The sequence below is a fragment of the Chelonus insularis genome, unplaced genomic scaffold (genome assembly GCF_013357705.1).
Source record: "Chelonus insularis isolate UGA/USDA-ARS -01 unplaced genomic scaffold, ASM1335770v1 contig_148_pilon, whole genome shotgun sequence".
NCBI classification, from domain to species: Eukaryota; Metazoa; Arthropoda; class Insecta; order Hymenoptera; family Braconidae; genus Chelonus; species Chelonus insularis.
The window spans coordinates 22,507-46,806 of NW_023276389.1; the positions used below are offsets into that span (position 1 = coordinate 22,507).

General features: G+C 30.0%; 1 protein-coding gene across 15 annotated transcripts in view; it reads right to left on the reverse strand.

Moving 5' to 3' along the window:
* Nucleotides 1-877: 877 nt before the first annotated feature.
* The window catches only part of LOC118063802 (uncharacterized), a 76,134-nt gene continuing 52,711 nt past the window's right edge, over nt 878-24,300 (reverse strand). For 8 of the 15 annotated variants that reach the window (XR_004689982.1, XR_004689981.1, XR_004689980.1 and 5 more), the window contains 6 exons: nt 14,073-18,191; nt 12,638-12,706; nt 5,304-5,966; nt 3,126-3,336; nt 1,478-1,556; nt 986-1,055 (listed from right to left, as the gene is read on the reverse strand). Coding sequence is in view for 4 of the 15 variants with exons in the window: in XM_035077952.1 (XP_034933843.1) it covers nt 923-1,055; nt 1,478-1,556; nt 5,304-5,966; nt 12,638-12,706; nt 14,073-18,191 (5,063 nt within the window). In the remaining 11 variants the exon portion in view is untranslated. Of the gene's footprint in view, nt 1,056-1,477; nt 1,557-3,125; nt 3,337-5,275; nt 5,967-10,952; nt 12,091-12,637; nt 12,707-14,072; nt 18,192-24,300 lie in introns of those variants that run through there. The other 7 variants (XR_004689985.1, XM_035077952.1, XR_004689984.1 and 4 more) reach the window with 7 other exon arrangements.

Below are 24,300 nucleotides of genomic sequence, written 5' to 3' on the forward strand. Positions count from 1 at the left end.
TCATAAATATTCACACTGCCTATTTCATTAAACAGTAAAAACTTTTTTTTAGCATTGTTATTATATTTATACATATAATATGATACTGCTCATAAAATAATATATAAAATAAAAAAAGATGATTCTTAGAATTTCGATAAATTTACAATACATATTTGATAGATAAATTAGCGATATCATACCACAAACATTGTGAAGAAAATTATGACTTTTCATTATTTAATCGTTTTATTTTTGATGAATACACTCAATTTTTTCGGTGATATGATATCATATGTATGAGGATTAAAAATAGCATTAAAGGATTTATTATAATTTTCTTTTTTTACTAACTTTACAACTCTAAGCCAAAGCAGAAACATTGTTTTTATTTATAGAAATCAGAGTAACATAATATTATAGGGTAATTTTGCATCGAATAGTTTTTTCTATTGACATTGAAACAATAACATACTTTACAATAATTTAACTTTCTCTCTTAAAATTATAAGAAAAAAGTACGTCTATTGTAAGTTTTAACAAAAGATAAAATTCAATAAGGACATGAGAGGACCAACAGCGGTTTATGTGGACGGGCTGGCATAGTAATGACTAGCATTGAGACTAGTCTAGCTAGCTAATAAATGATATTTATTTATAATTTATCGACGAAATTAATTTCTTTAGTAGAATATATTGGATTTTCAATACAGATGATCTAAACTTGAAAAACATTTTAAAGTCTAGACCTTAATATATGCATGAATATATTTATAATTTAGATAGAATATTATAAGCTTTTAAAAACAAAAATAAATTAATCAACATAAAACGCTGCAAATGTGAATTTTAACGAAGATTTGATAGTAATTTCACCTTTTTCAAGAGTATTTTTATGTTTTTTTTTCGTTCGCTTCATAATTTATTATAACGGAAATTAATTCTATTGAGGTCTTCTTTCTTCTATCATGAATTGATCAACGATTTTCTGCACTGGATCCCTTAACTCATGTGGATTGTCTACTTCTTCTGTAGATGTAATTGATGATGTCATTGTTCTTGTTGTTCTTGTTACTCTGTAAAAATGTTCATTTTTGTTAATACTGATAGTTTTAAAATAAATTAAATTTGCATTGAGCATATTGAAAAGTAATGTTTATCTCTAATAACCACCAAAAGCATATATCATACATAAGTCTGACGGCAATATCTTTTTCCAAATGGCTACAAGGGTAGTGGAGTCATACAACGCCGTAAGCTTGTTGCAGATCTGCTGAATTTACATCAAGCTTATGGAAATCTGTTCCAGATATGCACTTGGTTGGTTATTATGAATTCATTTATTTTATTGAACAAAGATGTTATGTTTTTTACTTTTAAAATAACGATTTAGAAAAATATAATGTTTGCTTTAGAATGCATTTTAATACATGTATATTGATACTTAATCATTATTTTATTTTTGCGAATGACAAATATTTATAACTTATACATATACCTGTCATTTATGAGTAGATCAACCTCAGTGGTTGTAGTTTCAGTAAAAGATGGCTCACTGTGTTGCAAAAAGTCAGATTCTGTGGAGACACAAGAATAATTGTTAAATAACTCTATGTATACGCAAAGTAATTCAATTAAATATTTTTAACTTCGGTAAAAATATTTTTTTATCATTTCTATAAGTTTATCTTTTTGTAAATACATTATGATACTTAAATATATCATTTTTCGAATTTTACTCCATGCCCAAACAAGGGATAAATACTATTATACACATAATAAAAAAAATCGACAGCATTGCTATAAACGTCTACAAATACCAAAATTTATTTCATTTGTCTAAATCCGTATTTATTTATTTTTTTTTTTGGAACATAAATAATCTCATTCTTCTCTTCTCTTCTCATATTAACTCATGTAATATTTTAAATGATATGATTATTATAAAATGATATTGTAGATATTTCAAAAACTATTTAAAAAATATATATAAATATTTATTATAAAAATTTATAAGAAGCATCAGCAAGGCCTTTAATATTTATGGGAAAATTTTAAGTACAAAAATCATTTTGAAATTCAATAATAATAATCAATAATGTAATGAATGTATTGATTCTTTCACGTAATAAATAGTTGTTTATTAATTCATTAAATCCAACAATTAAATATTTCAGTAGCTAAACAAAATCAGCGTTAAACATTTAGCTAAAAATATACTTCAACTATTAATATTTAATTGAAATAAATTGAGTTAATATACAGTAAATATATGTCCGTGTATATATAGTAAATTTTTATTGCTTGTTTAAAAGCAATTTCATAGTTATAATAATTATTGGATAATAATCTCATTAATTACTTACTTTATCGAAGAGATATTCAAATTAGATTATTTTATAAAAAATTTATCGATCTACTTTAATAATTATTTAGGTAACTATCTATTTATTAGCTTTATAAACACCTTACTTATTATAAATCAGAAATCACAACGCAATCGTTGGTCCCTCTAAACTTTAGCTTTATCTTGAGACAATATCTCTTATAGGAGCTACAAAGGATAGAGTGATATTACATAAGATTTTTAGAATAACAAAATTTAAAAAACAACCAGCTAACAGAAAATGAAGCAACAATATTTACAATAAATTTATTTCAAGTATTGAAAATTAATATTATCTAATTAGGTGAACGTGCTACATGATTGTTATATTGCTCGTTAAATTATGTACAAAATAAAATTGAGTACACAATTAGGCATACTAAAAAAAATGTTAATAGTATAACTAATAATAAATTATTAGATAAATTCATGCTTTAATTTTTTAAATAAACTTCTATTATGCTATAATTTATCATGCAAACTACCTTATGGAAAAATAAAGCTTGTATAAACTTTTTTATTGTGTTAATCTATTTGATAGTATTTTCAAATTTTCGGCCAGTTTTTAAATAATTTTTTATTTTTCGAGTTTACTCCTTTTTTAAAACAAATTAACCAATGATTTAAGCAAATGTGTAAATATATAAAAATGTGATTTAACCAATTTTTTATCCTATTTTGGGCATAAAACAATATTATTGTTTCTGAAATAGTTTCATTTATTCGTCATTATAGATAAAAAAAATATCTTTGGTCCTACCCAGAATATAATGGGTTATGGTTTGAGAGAGCACGTTGAAGTACTCGGGGTTCCAAGACAAGGTAAATTGCACTTAGACCAACCAACATCAAAAATGTCACCCTTATCCAAATGTATCTGGTTGAACTATGACCAGTCTTCTTCCCATTAGGCTTGTATGCAGTCCATACTGTATAGCATTTCTTGGCCGATTGTACGATATGGTTTTCTGCTATACCACGTAAAAATTATTTAACACATATACCTATACATTAACTATCGAGTAATTAACAATTTCAATTAACGAAAGAAAAATTACAGTTCTTTCTGTAAACAAAAAATTTAGCTCATAGTAAAGTTAAATGTGAAATAGATTATTATATCGTCAAATTAATATTTCTGTTATTTATTCATTATTCAACAACTTCTAGTCCAGTAAGGGTGCAATTTAATTAGCAAATCTAACCTCCCATTTTGAACCAAGATTTATTTTATGTAAAATTACACGGAGGTTCGAAAAACTATTTGCAGGCAAAAAAAATGTCCACGTCATTGAGCTTTTTTGTTATAAACAATTTTTTCCTACGAGAACCTACATATTTTTATTAATAACTTTTTAGTTATACAGAAATCGGTGATACTTCATAGGAAATTGTTTGTTCTTCACCGTCTAATCGCTTCAATCGTTTTTCTTTTTTTGCTATGTCTTACTTTGTTTATTTTCAATTAAAGACTTTTATTCGGAATTTTTTTCAGGTTTTGTCGATCTTATACTAAAAAATGCCCTATGAAATATCACCGATTTCTGCATAACTAAAAAGTTATTAATAAAAATATGTAGGTTCTCGTAGGAAAAAATTGTTTATAACAAAAAAGCTCAATGACGTGGACATTTTTTTTGCCTGCGAATAGTTTTTCGAACCTCCGTGTAATTTTACATAAAATAAATCTTGGTTCAAAATGGAAGGTTAGATTCTTTTATTACCCCTATTTTTATTTGCAGCCTTACTAGACGATTCTTCAAGTCATCGAAATGGATTTAAATAATAATTTTAACGTTTTTTTTGAAGAAAACAATACTTTATTTACTCATAGGAGATTGGTCTCAATTTAATTTTTAATGTGCATCAAATATTGTTGATTTGCAATATTGTTGATAAAAGTCAAATATGGTTAATAAAGTGTTTATAATAATAAAACAAGTGAAAGTCGAAAATAAACAATAGTAATTAAACAACCTCTAATGTTATTTGCATACCTCATCTTTTTAAATAAATTATTTACTAACATACGGATTGATGAAAAAGTACTATAGGTAACATGAACCAAAATACTTTTTTCGATCAGAAATTTTTTTTCTCAATACAGTCAACAAATTATAACTAAAATCAAGGTAAAACCATCCCTGATGGATTTTAGGCAACTTATTATCAACTTCAAAATAACGGTCACAATCTCCGATAAAAAACGGTTTATTAACTGACGTGCAACGTTAAAACAACTGTTAACCATAATACAACATTTCCTTTTTGACAAAAAATATTAAGTAACAACTGCAAAAAAATAACTCTTAACTACAACTAAGCCGATCAAGATAATAATATGTTTATTATTATATGTTGATACAAAGTTTAATTGACCAGTAATTAATTCTCAAAAAAAAAACAAAATGACTCAAAGTAAACGCTGAAATTATTATTAACCCAATTGCAACTTTCAGTTAACAATTAATATAAATACATCAGGGATATTGAATATATTGAATAATAATAAAGAATGAATAAATAAAATTTGCATGATTATTCCAAGCTGATTGTCTCCATGTTTATATACTTGAATGATAATATCAAATGTATGTGAGCCTATTTATGTGATAAGAAATTATCCTTTACAAGCTTTGTTTTTCCTTATAATTAATTTCACAGAAATTTTGTGCATCAACAAGTAAATGAAGCAGTGCAAAAGTTTTTTAACATAAAATACAAAACCATTTTGATTTTCATGCAATTGAAATTGAAATTGTTGGAAATAACTAAAATTAAAATGAAGAAAATGATAAAAAAAATACGTGGAATATTGATGGTATTTGAAAGGAGATAATGTTTTTCAATAATTAAACTGGATTTCGTTTCGTTGGAGGATTTTTTTAGCAGGATATTTACATCGCTTACTTAGAACTGTTAGTTGTGAGTGAGGTACCTTGGTCGTCCTCCAAAGGGGAAAGTTCTGCACCCTCATGTAAGGCAACGTCTGATCCGCTAGAGCTGCCAAGTGTACGCCTCTTGCTCAAAGACTGTCTTCTGGGTGGTGACGAACCTTCACTATCGCTATCACTCGATAGTTCGTGTCTGGAGCCACCATTTTTCGTTAAACCTGGATCACCTGAACTTGGAGTATCTAACGAAAACTGAGTTTGATCCCAATTATCTTGATCATCTTTAGATCTTGAAGAATCCCATGAGCTCTTTGTACTAATTGTTCGTATAGTTTCTTTCAAAATAACGCCAGAAGTACTTTGTTCATTTACTCTTTCATCTTTCAAGTTTAAAATGTGAATATTTTCGTTAGCAAAAGTTTGTGTTGTTTTGAAACCATGGCTATTATATTCTGTTATATTCTCAAGTTTTTCTGTATCGGTAAGAATATCTTTCAACTCTGTAGAAAATTCATATGATCTAAAAAATTTCTCTTTTATTGGGATTATTCTATCAGCCATGGTAGCTGTCTCTTTATTAACATCAAATGCTTGTGTATCGTCTGAAATACACTCTGCAGCTGTTTTTGATGTCATTACAGTAGAATCTTGGTCCAAAATGTTAGGGGTGTTCATTTCATCTTTCTTATTTACTTCATTATTAGACTCTTCACATAAAACAGGAATTTTACTTGTATAATTAAGGTCATCGGTAGTATAATCTATTGGTACAGTTGCTGTAGATGTCTTTAATGCTTTCATCGATTCTAAACACTCCGATTTTAAATTGTTGGCTTTATGAGTTTTTTGAAATTGGGTACTATCATGGAGTTTGAGGGTGAGCTCAGTTTTAATAGTAGATGATGATTTGACAGAGTGATGACGTGGGGCAGGAACAGGTTGCTTTGTTGAAGAAGTAACATGCCTCTCTACTGTCCCATCAATCTCAGCCGAATCATGCCCTGACCCATCCAAAAGGACACGGACAAAAACAGGAACAAGGTCATAAAGCACACATTGATACACACTAAATAAATTTTAATTCTAGCCCAGCTGCAAAGATTAGTCTTGTACTTTTGGCATTTTTCAATGCTAAATTAGTTTTATTTTTAATTAAATACTATAACGTTCAATGTATTAATTAATACTTTGAAAATGATAAAATCAACTCTGCATCATTTAATTATTGAGGTAAAATTTTTAGTTGGTATCAACATTGTGTTAGTTTTTTGATTATGAAAAATGGTAAAACACTTATCGATTTATGTCTAAACTGATTGAATGCACTTCACTGAAAGTCTGTTCCGGGAATAATGAATAAGTATTCAAGAAAAAGTCTAATATATGTATCTCAATAATTATCAATTGTGATTGCTTTCCATTCAGAAACACCGTGTCGAGTTGTGTTACATATTGTGTTGCTTTGTGTCTAGTTCTGAAGTTTTCCTGTATCCGGTTGTGTACGATTGTGTCTCTAAATGGAATGATCGAGTGGAACACAAAGCTACACAACTCAACACAGTATCGAGCTTCTTAAATAGAAAGCACCCTGTATTACAGTCATAATTATATTATATTTCGAATTTCCATTCATTACAATTTTATGGAATTTCATCGATTAACAAATTTCTATATTTATTATACCTAAATGAGTTATTAACAATTCCCAGTAAATACTTAATGTAACATCAATATCATATAGATGTGTCAATATGTAACAATCCCTAGTAGCCAGCCTTAACTAAAAAATTGTCGTCAGACTTCCGTCTATCTGTTACTTTTCTGAGTCAGATTGTCATTCATTTTTGATCTTAAATTTCCGAACAAAAATTTTACGTATGTCTACTTCAGAAAAACAATAAATACATACGTTAATGATAAACTTAGGTCGACATACGTAAGTCTGTCGTCAATCTTATGTTTATTTAGCTACTAGGGAAAAATTTAGGTACATTTATGATTTATTAATTTAATAAATATTAGTAAAGGTAGTAATAACTATCTTAATAATGAGTACATAGGCTCACATGTAGGAAGATAATTTGTAGTAATTATAATTAACATAATTATTAATATACTAACTGATACCCGCTTGCTTTGCTGGGTGTACGATAAAAGTTGATTATGAAACTTAGATGTAAATAATATGCTCAATTTTTTGTTGATGATAAACATAAATCTAAGATTATAAATATCAGTACTCTTCAGTGGTCTGGGTGCGACCTGAAAAAAATAGCTGATCGATTTTACTGAAAACCTAATCAGTTCAAAGTTGCGTTAATAATTTTTTTTTCTTTGCGGGGGGCTCCGCCCCCCAAACCCCCTGTTTTCCTCCCCCCCGACCACCTCTTCAAAACCCCCCAAACGAACCCCCTGCCGCACTCGCAATGAAAAGTAGAATGTGTAACTAGGGCGATACCTAGCTGATTGCCCACGATGACAGTGAGCAATCAGCTAGTTACCGCCCTAGTTGCACAATATACTATTATGTATATGCTTATTTGCAATACATAATTTATGTAACACTCATGGTACACAACTTTGGTACAAGTATACTATGTTAAATGTATACATGGATGTTATTATATCTAACGTTCACGTTTTAATTTTCAATATCCGTTATTTGTTAAAAAATAAACAAATTAATTATGATAAATCGTTGATCATCTAAAATACACGTAATGATATTGGTATAGGTTTTTTTTAATTACCTAAATTTATACTCATTAATAACATAATTATTTATCCTGTTATCAATATTATTAAATTCAATCAAAATATTTACATATGCAGACCAATATTCTTATTTAGATACCAAGTATTAGAATGGCCGAGCAGGTTAAGGTGAAGGTTTAAGTCGTATGCGTGCGAGCGGTCGTAGGTTCGAATCAAGTAGAATTTAATTATATTAGCAACATCAACCATTAAAAAAATTTTTTTGATACAATATAACGAGTATGTCACATTTGTAACATTATATCCATATTACAACGATATAACAATGTTACGTCACATTATTACGTTTATGAGTGGAAAATTGTAAATTACATGTGAGTCATATGTGACTCACATTTTATGTAACAAATAAAATTTAGTTCTATCACGGTGATATAAAATTTACAGAACAATGTTCATTGGGACGTCGATATCATTTTTGTTTTCGAGATAATTGAGGCGAACCAAAATTCTGAACGCACATACGTGCATACACATGCACAGACTCCACTGGAAAATTATCGTATTCAACTCTGGGAGCCTTGAAACATGGAGATATGTCAAAATTCAGGATTCGCAAAATCGGACCATTACTATAACTTCCCACTGAGAAGTTAGTAATATAGTGACTTTGGTATGTAATGTAATTGATATCTGATTGCCTCTCTACACGAAAAGAATATTACATTATTTTTTTCTACAGATTGCAATAAAATTTTATTATGGGATGTAGTAATGTCAGACCAGTTCAAACTTGTAATCCTCTATACTGTGGACCATAGTAAAATCTTCCAAGAGAAAAATTTTCCATCGACTTAAGTTTGAAATAGTACATTTTACGACTAGGAAGAAAAAGTAGACTAGTTCAAACTACGTGGTGAGCACGCGATTTAAATAAGTTTAATTATCCTCCTTGGGGCTGTATATAATTTTCCATCATACCTGCGTAGAAAGTTCAACTCCTCTCTAATGAAAAAGTGAACTTATTACACGCGTGTGACGAAAATACTATTAACCATGGTAAATAGTCTTACTGTAAAAAGTCCAATGTTGGGCCAATTAGAACTTGAATTTGATTATAAGTTTTTGAATTAATTTTTTTTTTGTTATCAATAATAAATGTTTTATCTGCGTTCGAAACATTTGTAAGAAAAAAAAAAATGCATAAAGAACAGCATGTTCGGCCGTAGGATTTTTTACTGTGGTTGATAGTATATTCAGGCCCAGGTCAATGGGGAATTTTTTTCTTTCTTGTACAACCAACCCGAAACATAATTTACTATGGTAGAAACGAATCTTCTTTATTTTAAGGTTATGTTGCTCGAAGAAAAATAATTTTACATATTGACAATTTGTAACTTCAAATTCATTTGCCGCGAAAACTGCAATAAATGGAAAAAATGTTTTAGACAAAAGTTGTAGATTTTCGTATTATTTTGTTCAGTAACAATAACTGATGATGATCGACGAAAAAAATATTTAGAATAGGCATTAGTCAAAATCCGTTCTTAGTAGGTGTCTGTGACGAGAGAGATATAACTATATCAAATTTGCCAAATCACACTTTGTCTGTGTTAAAATGACGAACTTTCCATAAGTAATTACTTATAACTAATTCAAATTTTTATAAATAATGCATAATTACTGAAAGTCATATCTTGTCGTTACTAATATTATTTCGTTGAAAGAATTCGAATCGTTGCGATATACGCATTAGGTAATTGATTAATACTTGTAACAACATGGGTGAATCTATTGTCACTCAGCCCTTCAGTAAGTCAGTACGTTATCAACTTATTGATCACTAGTTGACCTAATTTACCAATTAGATCACAATTGATTTATTTTCGGCGGCGCTATTATAACCACGTGGCTAGAATAACTTAAAAAAACAAAAAAAAACAAAAAAAAAATCATTAATAATAAATTCAGGAATCCACTTTTAGATTAGGTTCTAAGAGGTTAGGTACTAGCTAGCTAAAATATTTGCAGCAAGAATCCATTGTAGTATTACCATAGAACGAGTAAGAACGCGGTGTCCACTCTTTACAAACTACAATAATTCTCCAACGTTGCGAAATAGTATTATTACCGAACAAAGTACTGGATAAAGTATCGTAGAATGTACTTGATGCAGATTCACTGTTACATCCAATTTTTCGGCTCTGTATAGTTTTAATGACAGTAAGATAAACGAATTTTTTTTGCTTTTTTCTTTATTGGAAATTCATTTAGTTGTATTTTAATTTATTGAATTTTTTCTTTATTTGAATTAATTAAAATTTTTAGTGTTTACGACGCAATTAATATTTTTAATTGTTTATTTACGGAAATGTAACTTTCATACATTCTTTATTTGAGTATATATATATATATAAATTCTATTTGTTTATATAACCCAATTTCGCCGTTTTATGTACTGGACTGTCATTGTATCGTCTGAACCTCATCTTCAGATAAGATAATATTTTTATTAAATTATTATTGATTAAAATCGAAATTATCTGATGATCTTTTTTTTTGCGCACCGAAATTCCTGGCCCTACTGATGAGTTATTCCATTTCTGAGGAATATTCTGGAAAGTTCTCTGGGTTTTCACTAGAAAGTTCGACTGCGTGAGCTCTCTGCTAGTACACACGTATCGAGTTGATTGTTACAAAAAGTTATCTGTGGGTTAGCATCGTCCGATGATGCCCAAGAGTCGTCTGAGTACGAGCTACGTACAAATACTCGCAGTAACCGACGACTACGGACAGAGTTTTTCCCGAAAACTCTGCGTTCTCGAAGCTTCTAGATCCTTTGAGAAGGAATATCTACGCCTAGGAATTAATTAGAACAGTCTAATTGGCGTAGATGAGTTGGCAGGAGAGACCTTGAGTTGTCTAATTAAGCGATGGGGAAAAAATGTCAGGATATGAATAAAACACTCTTGACCAAGTCAGAACACAATCCATAATTATTATTGTTAAATTACATTTTGTGAAGTTTATTCGTGATTACGATAATTTTCGTGAATTGCAGGTGTAACAGAGCTAGCCAGCTTTACTCAGGTTTTTCGTTTTGTGGCCTAAAAGACAAGTGGCGCCTACAGGTAGGATTTTTAATAAATTAATTTTTGTTTAGTAAGTTGGCACCTACACAGTCAGGGATTGAGACAACTTGCCCTGATCACACTACTGTTGCACATTATTCTTAATTGTTCATTACAAATTCACATTGTTATAAACAATATGTAATTGTTACAAGTCATATTCAATTGTGAACAATAATTTTTTGTCAATATCGACTTAATTTTTAAATAAAATCGTTATTGTTTAGCTTTGAAGAATTTCAAATAGCTAATTTTGTCATTTATTTATTATTTATTTCGTTACAAAAAAAAATCTCTATCGAATTTGTTCAAATTTCACTCAGATTTGCTTAATAATAATATCTTTCGAGTAAATTTTGGTGAAAGTCAATATCTCGATTTTTGAGATATCGAAAATGAAAAAATGCTAACATCCGTACATACATACGTGCACACATCATTTCATCCCAATATACTGACTATAAATATATTATATATGTTGACAACCAAATTCATCAAACTTCGTCAAAGTGTTTTAATCAATTAAACTTGATTGATTACTGAACATTTAAATAAATATATTATTGGTATTTGTCTTTTAAAAAAATATTACATATGTATCTGTTGATATATGTGCAAATATCATATTTCATTTAATAGTCGATAGCTAAGCCGGTTAAGATACCGGTTTAAGTTGGGCAAAATAGTAGTCATAGATTCGAATCCCCATAAGTATAATTTTCTTTGGGAATTTCATTAATCGTAATCAATTAATAATATTTCCAATGTGATAGTCAAAAAAAAGAAGTGTCTGAATATTTTTTATTTTTAATAAAAAAAAAAATTATCATTACGGCCATGTGAGATAGCCTGAAACGTACTGGACTATTTAAGGCGGTACATTAAGAACCTGGACCTGATCAGATTTACCTTCTTGAGCCCTAACAGGGAACCTGGGATACCAGATCCGGACCGGATCCCAACCTGACTTATTTTCTACTCGAGCCTGTAACATCACGATATCATAAAGGTTATATTATCGTAACATAACAGTAAGATAACAATGTTATGTCATTGAACAGGAAATAGTAAGGTGTATGTTAGACCTATGTTGTATTGCTGCAACATTCCACATATAACAAAGTTCTATAACAGCAATGTAACATGAATCTAACAGTGTTTACTGGGAAAAAAATTGGAAAAACTTGAGTAAAATATTTTGTATCGAAGTAAAAACAAACCGATTTCTCTACTAACTACAGATATTATTATGTAATTCATTGTAATGGAAAAAAACTGATAAATTAATCATGTAATTTTTAATTCAATTTCCAATGAAATGCATTCGTGAAATATTAGTCAATGTGATAAGCGTCCGCAAGTGCTAACTATAGAAGATAAAGCTAAATATAACTGAGGGCACCAAAAGAGTAAGAAATTATATTATCGTACTGATCTCTTTCGGCTATTTCAGCTGCTATGACAATCATACATCATGAAAGTTGATAACACATCTTTTAACTTACTAGTGTGTATAAATCGATAGAACTTACCAGATTTCATGTCTGCTAAATCTTGATTCGCAATAATTCGGGCTCGTATAGTTGCTTCCTCGGTAACATCTAAAAAAATCCATCAAAAAAACATGAGACTCATGATATAATTCGAGTAAAACATTTAAAGCGTGATTTAAAAAAACTTGTGAATGGAATGACTTAATGTTCTTAACCTTATTATGGATTCATATTACCACTATCTCTCAACTCTCCTGTGATTGAATTAATCAGGTAACTTTTTATTGCACTGCTATTGAGAATGTTAATCATTCCAATACTGTTATGATTCTCTCAGTTGCATTAAAAATATTAGCATTGAAGAATCATGGTAAATCGATTTATGAAAAAAGAATTAATTACTCAGAAGAATATTTTATGATAATACGTCAGAAGAAAATAATAGAGGTAATTGTCTGTTTTGCTGACCGACTTTTAAGCATAATTAAAGTGAAATAAATCAAAATTCAATAGCTTTTCATACTTATTTAGAAACTGCGCTAAAAAAATAATTTTCACGTGAAATGATTTTATTAATGGAGCACAATTGTGTTGAAATTAGATTCTCAAAAATACAAAATATGAAAAAAGTTTAATAGATAAAAAACGACACATAAAAAAAAATTATTAACCCGCATATATGCGTAATAAGAAAAATATACATCAAGCCGATACAGAATTTGCCAAAAATATATGCGCGCATAATTTTTCCATGCGGGATGAAACAAAAACATTATAATTTAATAAGCAACCGTATTAAAATTAAGTAATCATAAATAATTATAGTTTGTATTTGTATTAATAGATACGGAAACATGAAAATTATTCGAATTATAATAATTAATTACTGACACATTTTCATCACTATTCGCACTGACAGGTATTGTAATTAGAAAAACATGATGTTAACGAAAATTACACATAAACCATAGGTCTCACGACATTCGATGTGATTTATTATTATCAAGGAGTTATGATATTACGAATTAAGGAAATTTCAATAAACTCGGCTTAAGATGCTCTCACATTTCTCTGTAATACAATATAAAGTCACTGCAATCTATCTGGATGGTCTATCTATACAAAAACTTTGATATCTCGGCGTGGAAGCAAATTATTAAATATTGCACGAGTCATATCATCAGCAAAGATTGCAATAAAGAGAAATGTAAAATAGACTTGACCGTACAGCGCATAACGATTTTTAATGAAAATAAGTTGCATTTCAATCGGGGTTTAATATTTCACAATATTCGAAGTAATGGAATTGAAACCAACCACAATTAAAAGTAAATAATGTAAACCGAAAAAGATCCAAAAAGTTAATCAGGACAAAGGAGCAGTACAAGTAAGAAACAATGGAGATTATTTTAGATCACACATCTAATACGTGAATTATGCCGGAATGTAAAACAGACAATTATTATGAAGATACCTTCAATATTACAATCACCCAATTCTTCAGGGTTGAATGGCGAAGATGCCGTTGCCAGACGCACAGATTCAGAAAAGACTGTGGAAACAGACTGATCAACGCGAGGCTCGAGGTGCCCTAACTCATGAGATATTTCTATATTGGCTGTGTTTAGCGATTGGCCAGTACTAACACGATCGTGTAAACAATACGACCCAAACTGATCTTCTACGTCCTTCTTGGTCTCATCAACAAACTCTTTTACAGAATCCACCACTTCATTCAATAGATTTTGGTTTTCTTTACCAGTCGCATGAATAGCGTATTCTTGCATCACCTTTACATGGTCGTCAATGCCGGTACCATCGTCGACGGCTGTTTTTTCTTTACGATGACTTCCTTTATCCCCAGCTTCTTTTTTGGTCTCATCAACAAACTCTTTTACATCGTCAACAACTTCATCAGCTGCATGTTTTACACCCTTGAAAATTCCCGAAAAAAATCCTTTACTTTTATCTTTAGCTTTTTTAGCTTCTTTCGATGTTTTATTTTTAATAGATTCCAGAGAATCATCGATTTCACGCTCTACCGTACTTCTAGAAGAATTTACTTCGTCAGATGTTAATTTTAATTCCTCAGTAACTTCTGGTTTTACTATATCTATTGTGTTCATTGTCTCAGATACTGGTTTATAGACACCATCGACTACACGGTTAACGCTACTTTCGAGCGATCTTTTCGAGCCTTCTGCATCAATCTCCAGCTGATGAGCTTCTTCTGAAAGTTCAGTCTCCGCCACACCAATGTCGTTCTCGATTTTTTCAATTACTTCATCTTTTGCAGAATTTTTTTTAACAATTCCTTCAGAAACAACATCACACGTCGCTTTATCAATTACTTTAGCTAAAGTACCTGCACTATCAGCAGCTTTTTGAATAACTTTATCAACAGCTTTTTGTGAAGAATCCATCACTTCATTCAATAGATTTTGGTTTTCTTTACCAGTCGCATGAATAGCGTATTCTTGCATCACCTTTACATGGTCGTCAATGCCGGTACCATCGTCGACGGCTGTTTTTTCTTTACGATGACTTCCTTTATCCCCAGCTTCTTTTTTGGTCTCATCAACAAACTCTTTTACATCGTCAACAACTTCATCAGCTGCATGTTTTACACCCTTGAAAATTCCCGAAAAAAATCCTTTACTTTTATCTTTAGCTTTTTTAGCTTCTTTCGATGTTTTATTTTTAATAGATTCCAGAGAATCATCGATTTCACGCTCTACCGTACTTCTAGAAGAATTTACTTCGTCAGATGTTAATTTTAATTCCTCAGTAACTTCTGGTTTTACTATATCTATTGTGTTCATTGTCTCAGATACTGGTTTATAGACACCATCGACTACACGGTTAACGCTACTTTCGAGCGATCTTTTCGAGCCTTCTGCATCAATCTCCAGCTGATGAGCTTCTTCTGAAAGTTCAGTCTCCGCCACACCAATGTCGTTCTCGATTTTTTCAATTACTTCATCTTTTGCAGAATTTTTTTTAACAATTCCTTCAGAAACAACATCACACGTCGCTTTATCAATTACTTTAGCTAAAGTACCTGCACTATCAGCAGCTTTTTGAATAACTTTATCAACAGCTTTTTGTGAAGAATCCATCACTTCATTCAATAGATTTTGGTTTTCTTTACCAGTCGCATGAATAGCGTATTCTTGCATCACCTTTACATGGTCGTCAATGCCGGTACCATCGTCGACGGCTGTTTTTTCTTTACGATGACTTCCTTTATCCCCAGCTTCTTTTTTGGTCTCATCAACAAACTCTTTTACATCGTCAACAACTTCATCAGCTGCATGTTTTACACCCTTGAAAATTCCCGAAAAAAATCCTTTACTTTTATCTTTAGCTTTTTTAGCTTCTTTCGATGTTTTATTTTTAATAGATTCCAGAGAATCATCGATTTCACGCTCTACCGTACTTCTAGAAGAATTTACTTCGTCAGATGTTAATTTTAATTCCTCAGTAACTTCTGGTTTTACTATATCTATTGTGTTCATTGTCTCAGATACTGGTTTATAGACACCATCGACTACACGGTTAACGCTACTTTCGAGCGATCTTTTCGAGCCTTCTGCATCAATCTCCAGCTGATGAGCTTCTTCTGAAAGTTCAGTCTCCGCCACACCAATGTCGTTCTCGATTTTTTCAATTACTTCATCTTTTGCAGAATTTTTTTTAACAATTCCTTCAGAAACAACATCACACGTCGCTTTATCAATTACTTTAGCTAAAGTACCTGCACTATCAGCAGCTTTTTGAATAACTTTATCAACAGCTTTTTGTGAAGAATCCATCACTTCATTCAATAGATTTTGGTTTTCTTTACCAGTCGCATGAATAGCGTATTCTTGCATCACCTTTACATGGTCGTCAATGCCGGTACCATCGTCGACGGCTGTTTTTTCTTTACGATGACTTCCTTTATCCCCAGCTTCTTTTTTGGTCTCATCAACAAACTCTTTTACATCGTCAACAACTTCATCAGCTGCATGTTTTACACCCTTGAAAATTCCCGAAAAAAATCCTTTACTTTTATCTTTAGCTTTTTTAGCTTCTTTCGATGTTTTATTTTTAATAGATTCCAGAGAATCATCGATTTCACGCTCTACCGTACTTCTAGAAGAATTTACTTCGTCAGATGTTAATTTTAATTCCTCAGTAACTTCTGGTTTTACTATATCTATTGTGTTCATTATCTCAGATACTTTTATGTGGGCAACATTATTTTCTTTATTCTTACGATCTGTCTCGTTGTTATCACCTTCCTTGTCAGTTAATGTAACCTTTTTGTTTTCTTTTTCGTCATATTCTATTCTCAACGATCTTTCGTCTCGTGAACTACTACTGTTTTCTTTTTCCGTTTTTGAACTTTTAAAAATTCCGAAAAATAATGTTGGTGTTTCTGTCTTTTCTTTCGTTAATGTGTCATATTTTCTATCGTTGTCTTTATTTATTTTCTTTGTGGAGGATTCTTTCTTCTTTATTAATTTTATCTCTGTTTTACGTGTAATATCACTTTGTTTACATTGTACACGAGCAATGTTTAGTTCTGAGGCCAATCTTTCTCTATCTTCATTGGAATGCTGAGGTTCTGTAGGTAATTTGGTTTTCGTTCTTTTGGAATCATTTTTTTTCGAACTCTCTGACTTTTTCGAAAGTGTTTCATATTTTGATTTTTGATCTGTTGTATGAATTTCTGCATTTAGCTGTGTTTTTTGGTCATCCTCCGGTTGTTTTCTATTTTTCTCTATTCCATCGGTATGATTGTTTTCTATATTTGCGTCAGAAATGAATTTTTCTGCACTTTTTTTTGCGTCGTACAAGAAGTCAGCAGTTGACCATACTAACTGACGGTGTCGACTGCTCGCTATCAATTTTTTGTTGTCATTCATTATATCATTTGTAGCATTAAACGCCAAATCTGCAGATAGTTCTTTGATATGTTTGACATTTTTTGTGGTGTCTTTGATAAATTCCGTGTTTTTTCTGAACTCTCCATTTTCACCTTCCGCAGATGTTTCTTGAGAATCTGTAGTCTTTTCTTCTCTTAATTTCGATCTTTTAAAAATTTCTGGTAATATTTTGCGCTTTTCTTTTTTTTTTGTTTGATTATCATTGTAGTCATCAACGTTTATGTTTATAGGTGTTTCATGACGGTTTCCGGCTTCTATAATATTTTCTTGAGAGTTGTCAATGTCTCTATTACTGTTAGAATATATATCTAACATTTCTTTTGCAGTAGTAGGTTTCTTAGTAATTTCTTCATTTTCTTTGTATGTTGTACTCGTTTTATCGGGACCAATATAAGTTTGAGTAGATATTGCTTCAGGTATTGATGTAATTTTGGAGTTATTTATAATTTGAGAATCTTCGAGAAAACTAGGCTTCATGAAATTTTCTTTGACAATTAAAGAGTCTTTATTAACTGTGTTTCTAATACTTTGAGCTAATGAAATAGAAACATTATTATCGAGAACATCTATAGCACCTCCTGCCTCTTTACCCCCACTGCGCGAAACCCCCACACCCTCCATCATACATTTCTTCTCTTTTTCAGCATCTTGTAAAATACCTGTTAATTAAGTATTACATAATTTTAAGTATATCTCAATATGAAGTTATAAAAATAGGAGACATTTTTACTAACTAGTTCATTATGTAACTGTTCTAGCATATGTCAATAATATTTAATTAGTTGAAGCGCCTACGATAAAATTAAGTAGTTAACTTTATTAATAGTAATTTATCAATTTTAAGTTGAATAATAATACAGTGTTAAATACTATCTCTATACATAAAAGATAATAACATAAAGTTAATGTGTTTTTATGATTTCTGGTACATACGTGTATGTCCTGTGGAGTAGGTGTTTAATTAAACAAATATAAATGTTTGAAATATTGACCAATATGCGAAGAAAAAGGAATTGTTCATTTTTCTCCAATAAATATTAGCCTGTCAATTTGGGCACAAAAATGGCAATAAGCTATTGTTTAATTAGTAGATGTTACAATTTTTTTTTGTAAAAATTGTATTATGAATCAAAATTGTAAATTATACAAAAATAAAAATAAAATATTACAATTGAAGAGTGAAATGAAATGTTTACAAGAAAAAATTTTTCTGTGTACTAATGTGTACTAATTAAACAATTGCTTATTGCTATTTTCGTACCTGAATCGACAGGCTACTATTTATTGGAGTAAAATTGACAATTTCTTCCTCTCCGTGTAAGAGAAATGCATTTATTTCATCAATTTCAAATATTTTGAGAATGTGAGCATTCTTAATTTTCAATATTTTTGAATAATCTTTTTAGCTAACTACTCATTGCAGGTAACTAATCTTCGTATTAATTATTTTAAGTTTTATAGTAACTTTAGCGTTTACTTTGTGTCATTTCAAAGTAATTTTATTTAAAATTAGCTATCAATCAACCGTTAGATTGTTCAATTTATTAACTACGAGTTAACCATTTATAAACGGTATTTTTAGAGTTAATTGCTGATCAATTGAACCTTGTATCAACTTATTACAATAAACATATTATTTTATTGATCGGCATAATTGTAGTTAAGAGGCATATTTTTTGCAACTGTTACTTAATATTTTTTCAAAAAAGAAAACGTTGTATTACGGTCAACAGTTGTGTAAACATTGCACGTCAGTTAATAAACTATTTTCTTATCAAAGATTGTGAACATTAATTCAACGTTGATAATAAGTTGTTTTAAATTTATCTCTATCATAGTGATCTCTTTAATCCAAAAATTAACACGATTTTTCTATAACAACTGTATTTAACTTATAGTAAAGAAAATACATAACGTTATCGTTAATGTCTTAAAAAGATTTCATCATCATTTCTTAATTTTTTTCAGTCCAAATAGTGACAGCTGCTCCGTGCAGTAACTCATAGATACTAGTCATATCACATGAAAACTGTTAATGACCAAAATTCTACTGTTAAATTATTTCCAATAAGTAAATTAAACCGAAAATGTGTCTTAAGGAGAAAAGTGGCGTATTAAAATAAATACACTTATTTTTATTTAAATGTGCAAACTAATTAATTGATATATTGAAAAATAACATAAGAGAAAAGCTTCTGCATCGAAGTACTTAGAATATTGACATGTAAAGATAACACCATGTTGTGCTTTTTTACAATGTCTGGAGATGATTAACTATTAATTCACTGTTGATAGTAACAATGAGATTTAAATGCATACACCCAAGTAAAAGCATAAGATTTAATTTCGAGTTTAAAAAAAGTCAAAAGCAGAACAAAACTAAAAATTGTCTTGACCTGATTTAGAACTACGTACACAATAATTGATCCAAAATCAAGTCTTGTTTTCTAAGTCGAAATAAAGTCTAAAAATTTTCAAATGCTGATTTCGACTTCAATATATGTCTTCTCTTTCCACAATGTGCTAGTGCGTAAATGAATAGATATATCAATTGTTTGAGTCGAATAACATTTGATTTAAATTTAAAACACAACTACAAAAAAAATTTTTTGGTAAATTATTTTGTTCATGTTGTATTTAAATTCGTTCAGAAAAACTATCAAATTAACTGATGATTCTAAGAAAAGTACTAATAGCAATTGAATTTCTTCGTCTTCTTCCAGTGGGATTTGAACCTGCGGCCGCTGAATTTCAAAAGCAGTACTTTAACCGGCGTAGCTACTCGGTTATCTTAAATTTTAATTTAAAATAAATCTATTTACTATGAATTTTTATTCGCTATTGATATTAGGTCTGAAGCAGATCTTGTATTCCTCTTAGGAATTAAAACCTGTTTTTGACTTAGTAACTTTGATAAAAACATTTTATTCAATCGAAGTACATCAAAACCAAATTTAAATCATCTAAATCAGGTCACTTATAGTTAAGATTTGGCTTTGACTTAAGAATTGGAATAATATTAATTTCATTTTGAAGAACTATGTCCAAACCAATTTTAAATTTTACAAATCAGGTCTTATTTTGTCAGCATATTCTAACATCAAAGAAAAATAGTCCAAATCAGATCTTATTTTTTGATAGCTGTTTCTTATGAAAAATAAGTCGGAGGTCGATTTTTTTGTTTTTAGTTTGAGCGCGTAATTCAATTGACCGAGAAATAAAATAAAAATTTCTCTCTTTTATTTAAATAAATTATGTTTCACTTTAATGCTCAATAACCTACTGACACCAGAGATAAAATGACCATTTTGGAGAACATCACGTAATCATTGCAAAAACAATGATAAGCTCTTAAAAGAATCAATATGTTTACTGCGGAATAAGAGTTGAAAAAAATTTTTAGAAAGTTTTCAAAAAAATGCTTTATAAAAATATCTTGTAAATAAAAAAAAACACCGAGAATATTTTAGCCATAGATGTTCATTAATATTATTTTTCATCGAAATCCGATAAACCTTTTTTATATCTATGATGTCTAAAGATAGTAGATAGTCCTCATAGATACTTAATAAACAATTTTAAGCAGTCATAGCGACTGGCAATAAAAGTGAAAACTTAGAACTGTAAAATAAACTAATTAATTGTAGTACAAAAATTGAAAATTTGTAAATTGAGCATTGTCAGCTTTTATGTTTAATCTTAGCATGTTGGTGACACGGCTAGTTTGGTGATGCAAACTCACAAGTTCATCCCTCACTGAAAATCGCTCAATGAATTTATTGTGATAAATTCGATTTTGAAAATTTCAAATTTTGATATGTCTTCACATTTTAAGGTATTTATAACATGGTTACTAAGAGGATGACCGTGTGTGCACATGTTTGTATGTATGTATCTCTGCAACATGTTATGTATAACTTAAACATGATTAAATTTTAAGTGAAATCATACTTTCCAAAATTTTCTCTTTAACTCTTGCTTTGAGGTAAACACGTTAATTCATGAAGAGGCTAATACTTAGGTAGAAGCACAAATTTTTTACTCTATTTCTCAAAATAGTAATTTCAGATTCGATTCGATCAGATATAAATTAATGATAGTCATTTTAATGAATAATTTATCAAACATGAATTTTTAAAAAATGAATTTTTCGTAATCTACTAAATACATTAGAAACCATATAAAATGCAATAGTTGGCAATTAATATGAATGTAAACACAGAAGATAAATACTTCGACAAATATATTTAGTATTGTTAGCATAGTAAGACAAAATGATATTAAATTGTTCCCCGCAAGACTCGTCCATTATCATGTTTTAAGTGATGACAGGTATGATAAAGTGGTCTTATGACGTTATGTTCAACGTTGCTCTTCTATTCGCAATGCTCTATGTTATATAAAACATTTTTCTTGTATTACTATCTTAAATGCATTAATGCTAATTATTGAATGCTGTAACATTTAGTAATTCAGCAGTTTGTAACGCATGTTAAAAACGTATGAATATGAAAAAAATAGAAATTTAATATAATAATAATAATAACATGATAATTATGTATTTCAACTCTCTCTTTCTTTTTGACCCTTTATTTTGCAGTTCTACGACTTGTACAGGCTTACTTTTCGAAAAAAGACTGGACCAGAAGTCGAGGGGATGCTCTACCACATAACAAATCTCTTACCTAGTAGTCAAATCGACTGACGAAAGACTTACGTTTGTTAACCAGAATTGTCATTCATGTATGTATCTACCGTTGTTCTGAAGCAAATATTTTGATATCACTGCTGAGAGGGAGAGAATCAAATTAGGAATTTTTGAGCGAAATTGTAAATAAAATTCAATTTTTTTCCAATTTGAAACTTTCTGGCATTAAAATTCTTAGGCCAAAATTTCTTTAATTAAGATTCTTCAAACAATTTTATGATTATTATGAATAAAAAGATAAATTCATGACGATAAAATGTTAATAATAATTTGGGCAGGAAATTTTTTTCTCACAAAATTTCTAGCAGCTTCATTTTTACAATCCTTATAAAAATTAGTACTTGAAATTCAGTAAATGATATGAAATTAAGTAATAATGTTAACTTATGCTGGATTTATAAAATGGCGCCTATACCTCATTTGGACCTTGTCAAGCCAGATGTCGCTTGTTGCTTTCCTCCACTTTACGTTTTTAGTGATTTAAGGCTGGGCTCATAGAGAATAGAATGAGGAGGCCGCACTGACGTTGGGGAATAATTGCCCTCATAATAATAATTGCTCTCATAATTGCCCGCGAGGTCGATTCATGGTTTCTAATCATTTTAGTTGGGCAGGATTATAGATCAGACTGTTCTCTATTAGTCTGCCAATTTTTATTCCTTAATATTGATGTTGAAGAAAGTTACAGACTTTAGAAGCTACAAAAATCATGTTTTCTGTACCTTCTTCTCTAGGCTGTCTGGCCTCAACTGATGTGGGCGCTACCACTGTAGCGCTTTTATTTTCTTATCCCTCTCTCTTCTCCTATTCGCCCACTTGTTTCAATTTTTCTGACGCTTCTTGACATCAGCGCTGTCCGTAGAATTTAGGAGAACTATCCACCAACTCTACTTTAAGTACCAAAATTCTATCCCTAAGCTCGGCCTCCTTATTATATTCTCCATGGCTGGGCTGAAGTCAGAGAGGCGACTGATTCCCCCTATCCAAATACATGGGATCGGGATATTTCTAATTTCTTCGCCAATTTAGTATTATTTCTATAGAATTAGGTACCGAATTACAGAGGAATTAATGCCGGACTGACGTAAACAACAATTTTTTGTATGTAGTGAATATTTTTATTAAAAAAATTAGAAAGAATAATGAAAAAATTATGAATTGACTTGCCGCGCTTAAATTCAAAGATGGCGGCCACATCATTCAGATGAAAAATCACTAATTATTTTATTTTTATACCTTTTTATGCCCAAAATTCATGTTTGCGTCAGTCCTTGCCACCTGTCTGAATGTTAAAAAAATCAATTCATAGTATAAAATTGAATAATTTAGAAATAATTAGAAATCTTGTATTCCAGATGATTCTCTCCGGAAATTAGTTTGAAAAAATTTTGATAGGTGACAGCATTATCTTCACAGATGATCTCAGTCATCCATATTGAAAAAATGCTCATTAAATGTCAATAAGCGAGCTCAATTCCAAGTCTACGGATCGAAGAATGTAGTTTAAGATGAATAAACATGAAGTTTTGATTGGAAATATGCTGGCTTTGTGGTTAAAGTACCAGACTTTTATTTTGCAGAGCAGGGTTCAATCCCAATCTCGGCCAATTTTTTTTTCTTTTTTTTTTTTTAGTGAAATTGAATGTAATTATAATTTTAATAAGCCAAAATTGATTCTTAATAAGAATTTAAGTTTTCTTTTTTTTTATAATTCTCTTAATTAATGAACGCTAAGGAAGAAGACATTCATACAGGACCATAAACCCTTTTTTAGTACAATTATATAAATGTAGTTTTTTTTTAAAAATAATTTAAAAATATTTAGCAGCAATTTAAACATAGAATTCATAGTAACTCGTTCCTCACCCTCAGCTTATTTTCAGAAAAACAAGTTTTTTTTCGTAATTAATTGGAAGAATAATGTAATAAAATATATGAATTGATTTATAAGTATATAAAGTCACTTGAACAAGAAACAGAAAAAAAAATTGCCTATGACTGGGATCGAACCCTGCCCAGCAAAATAAAAGGCCGGGGCTCTAACCACTGAGCTATTATGG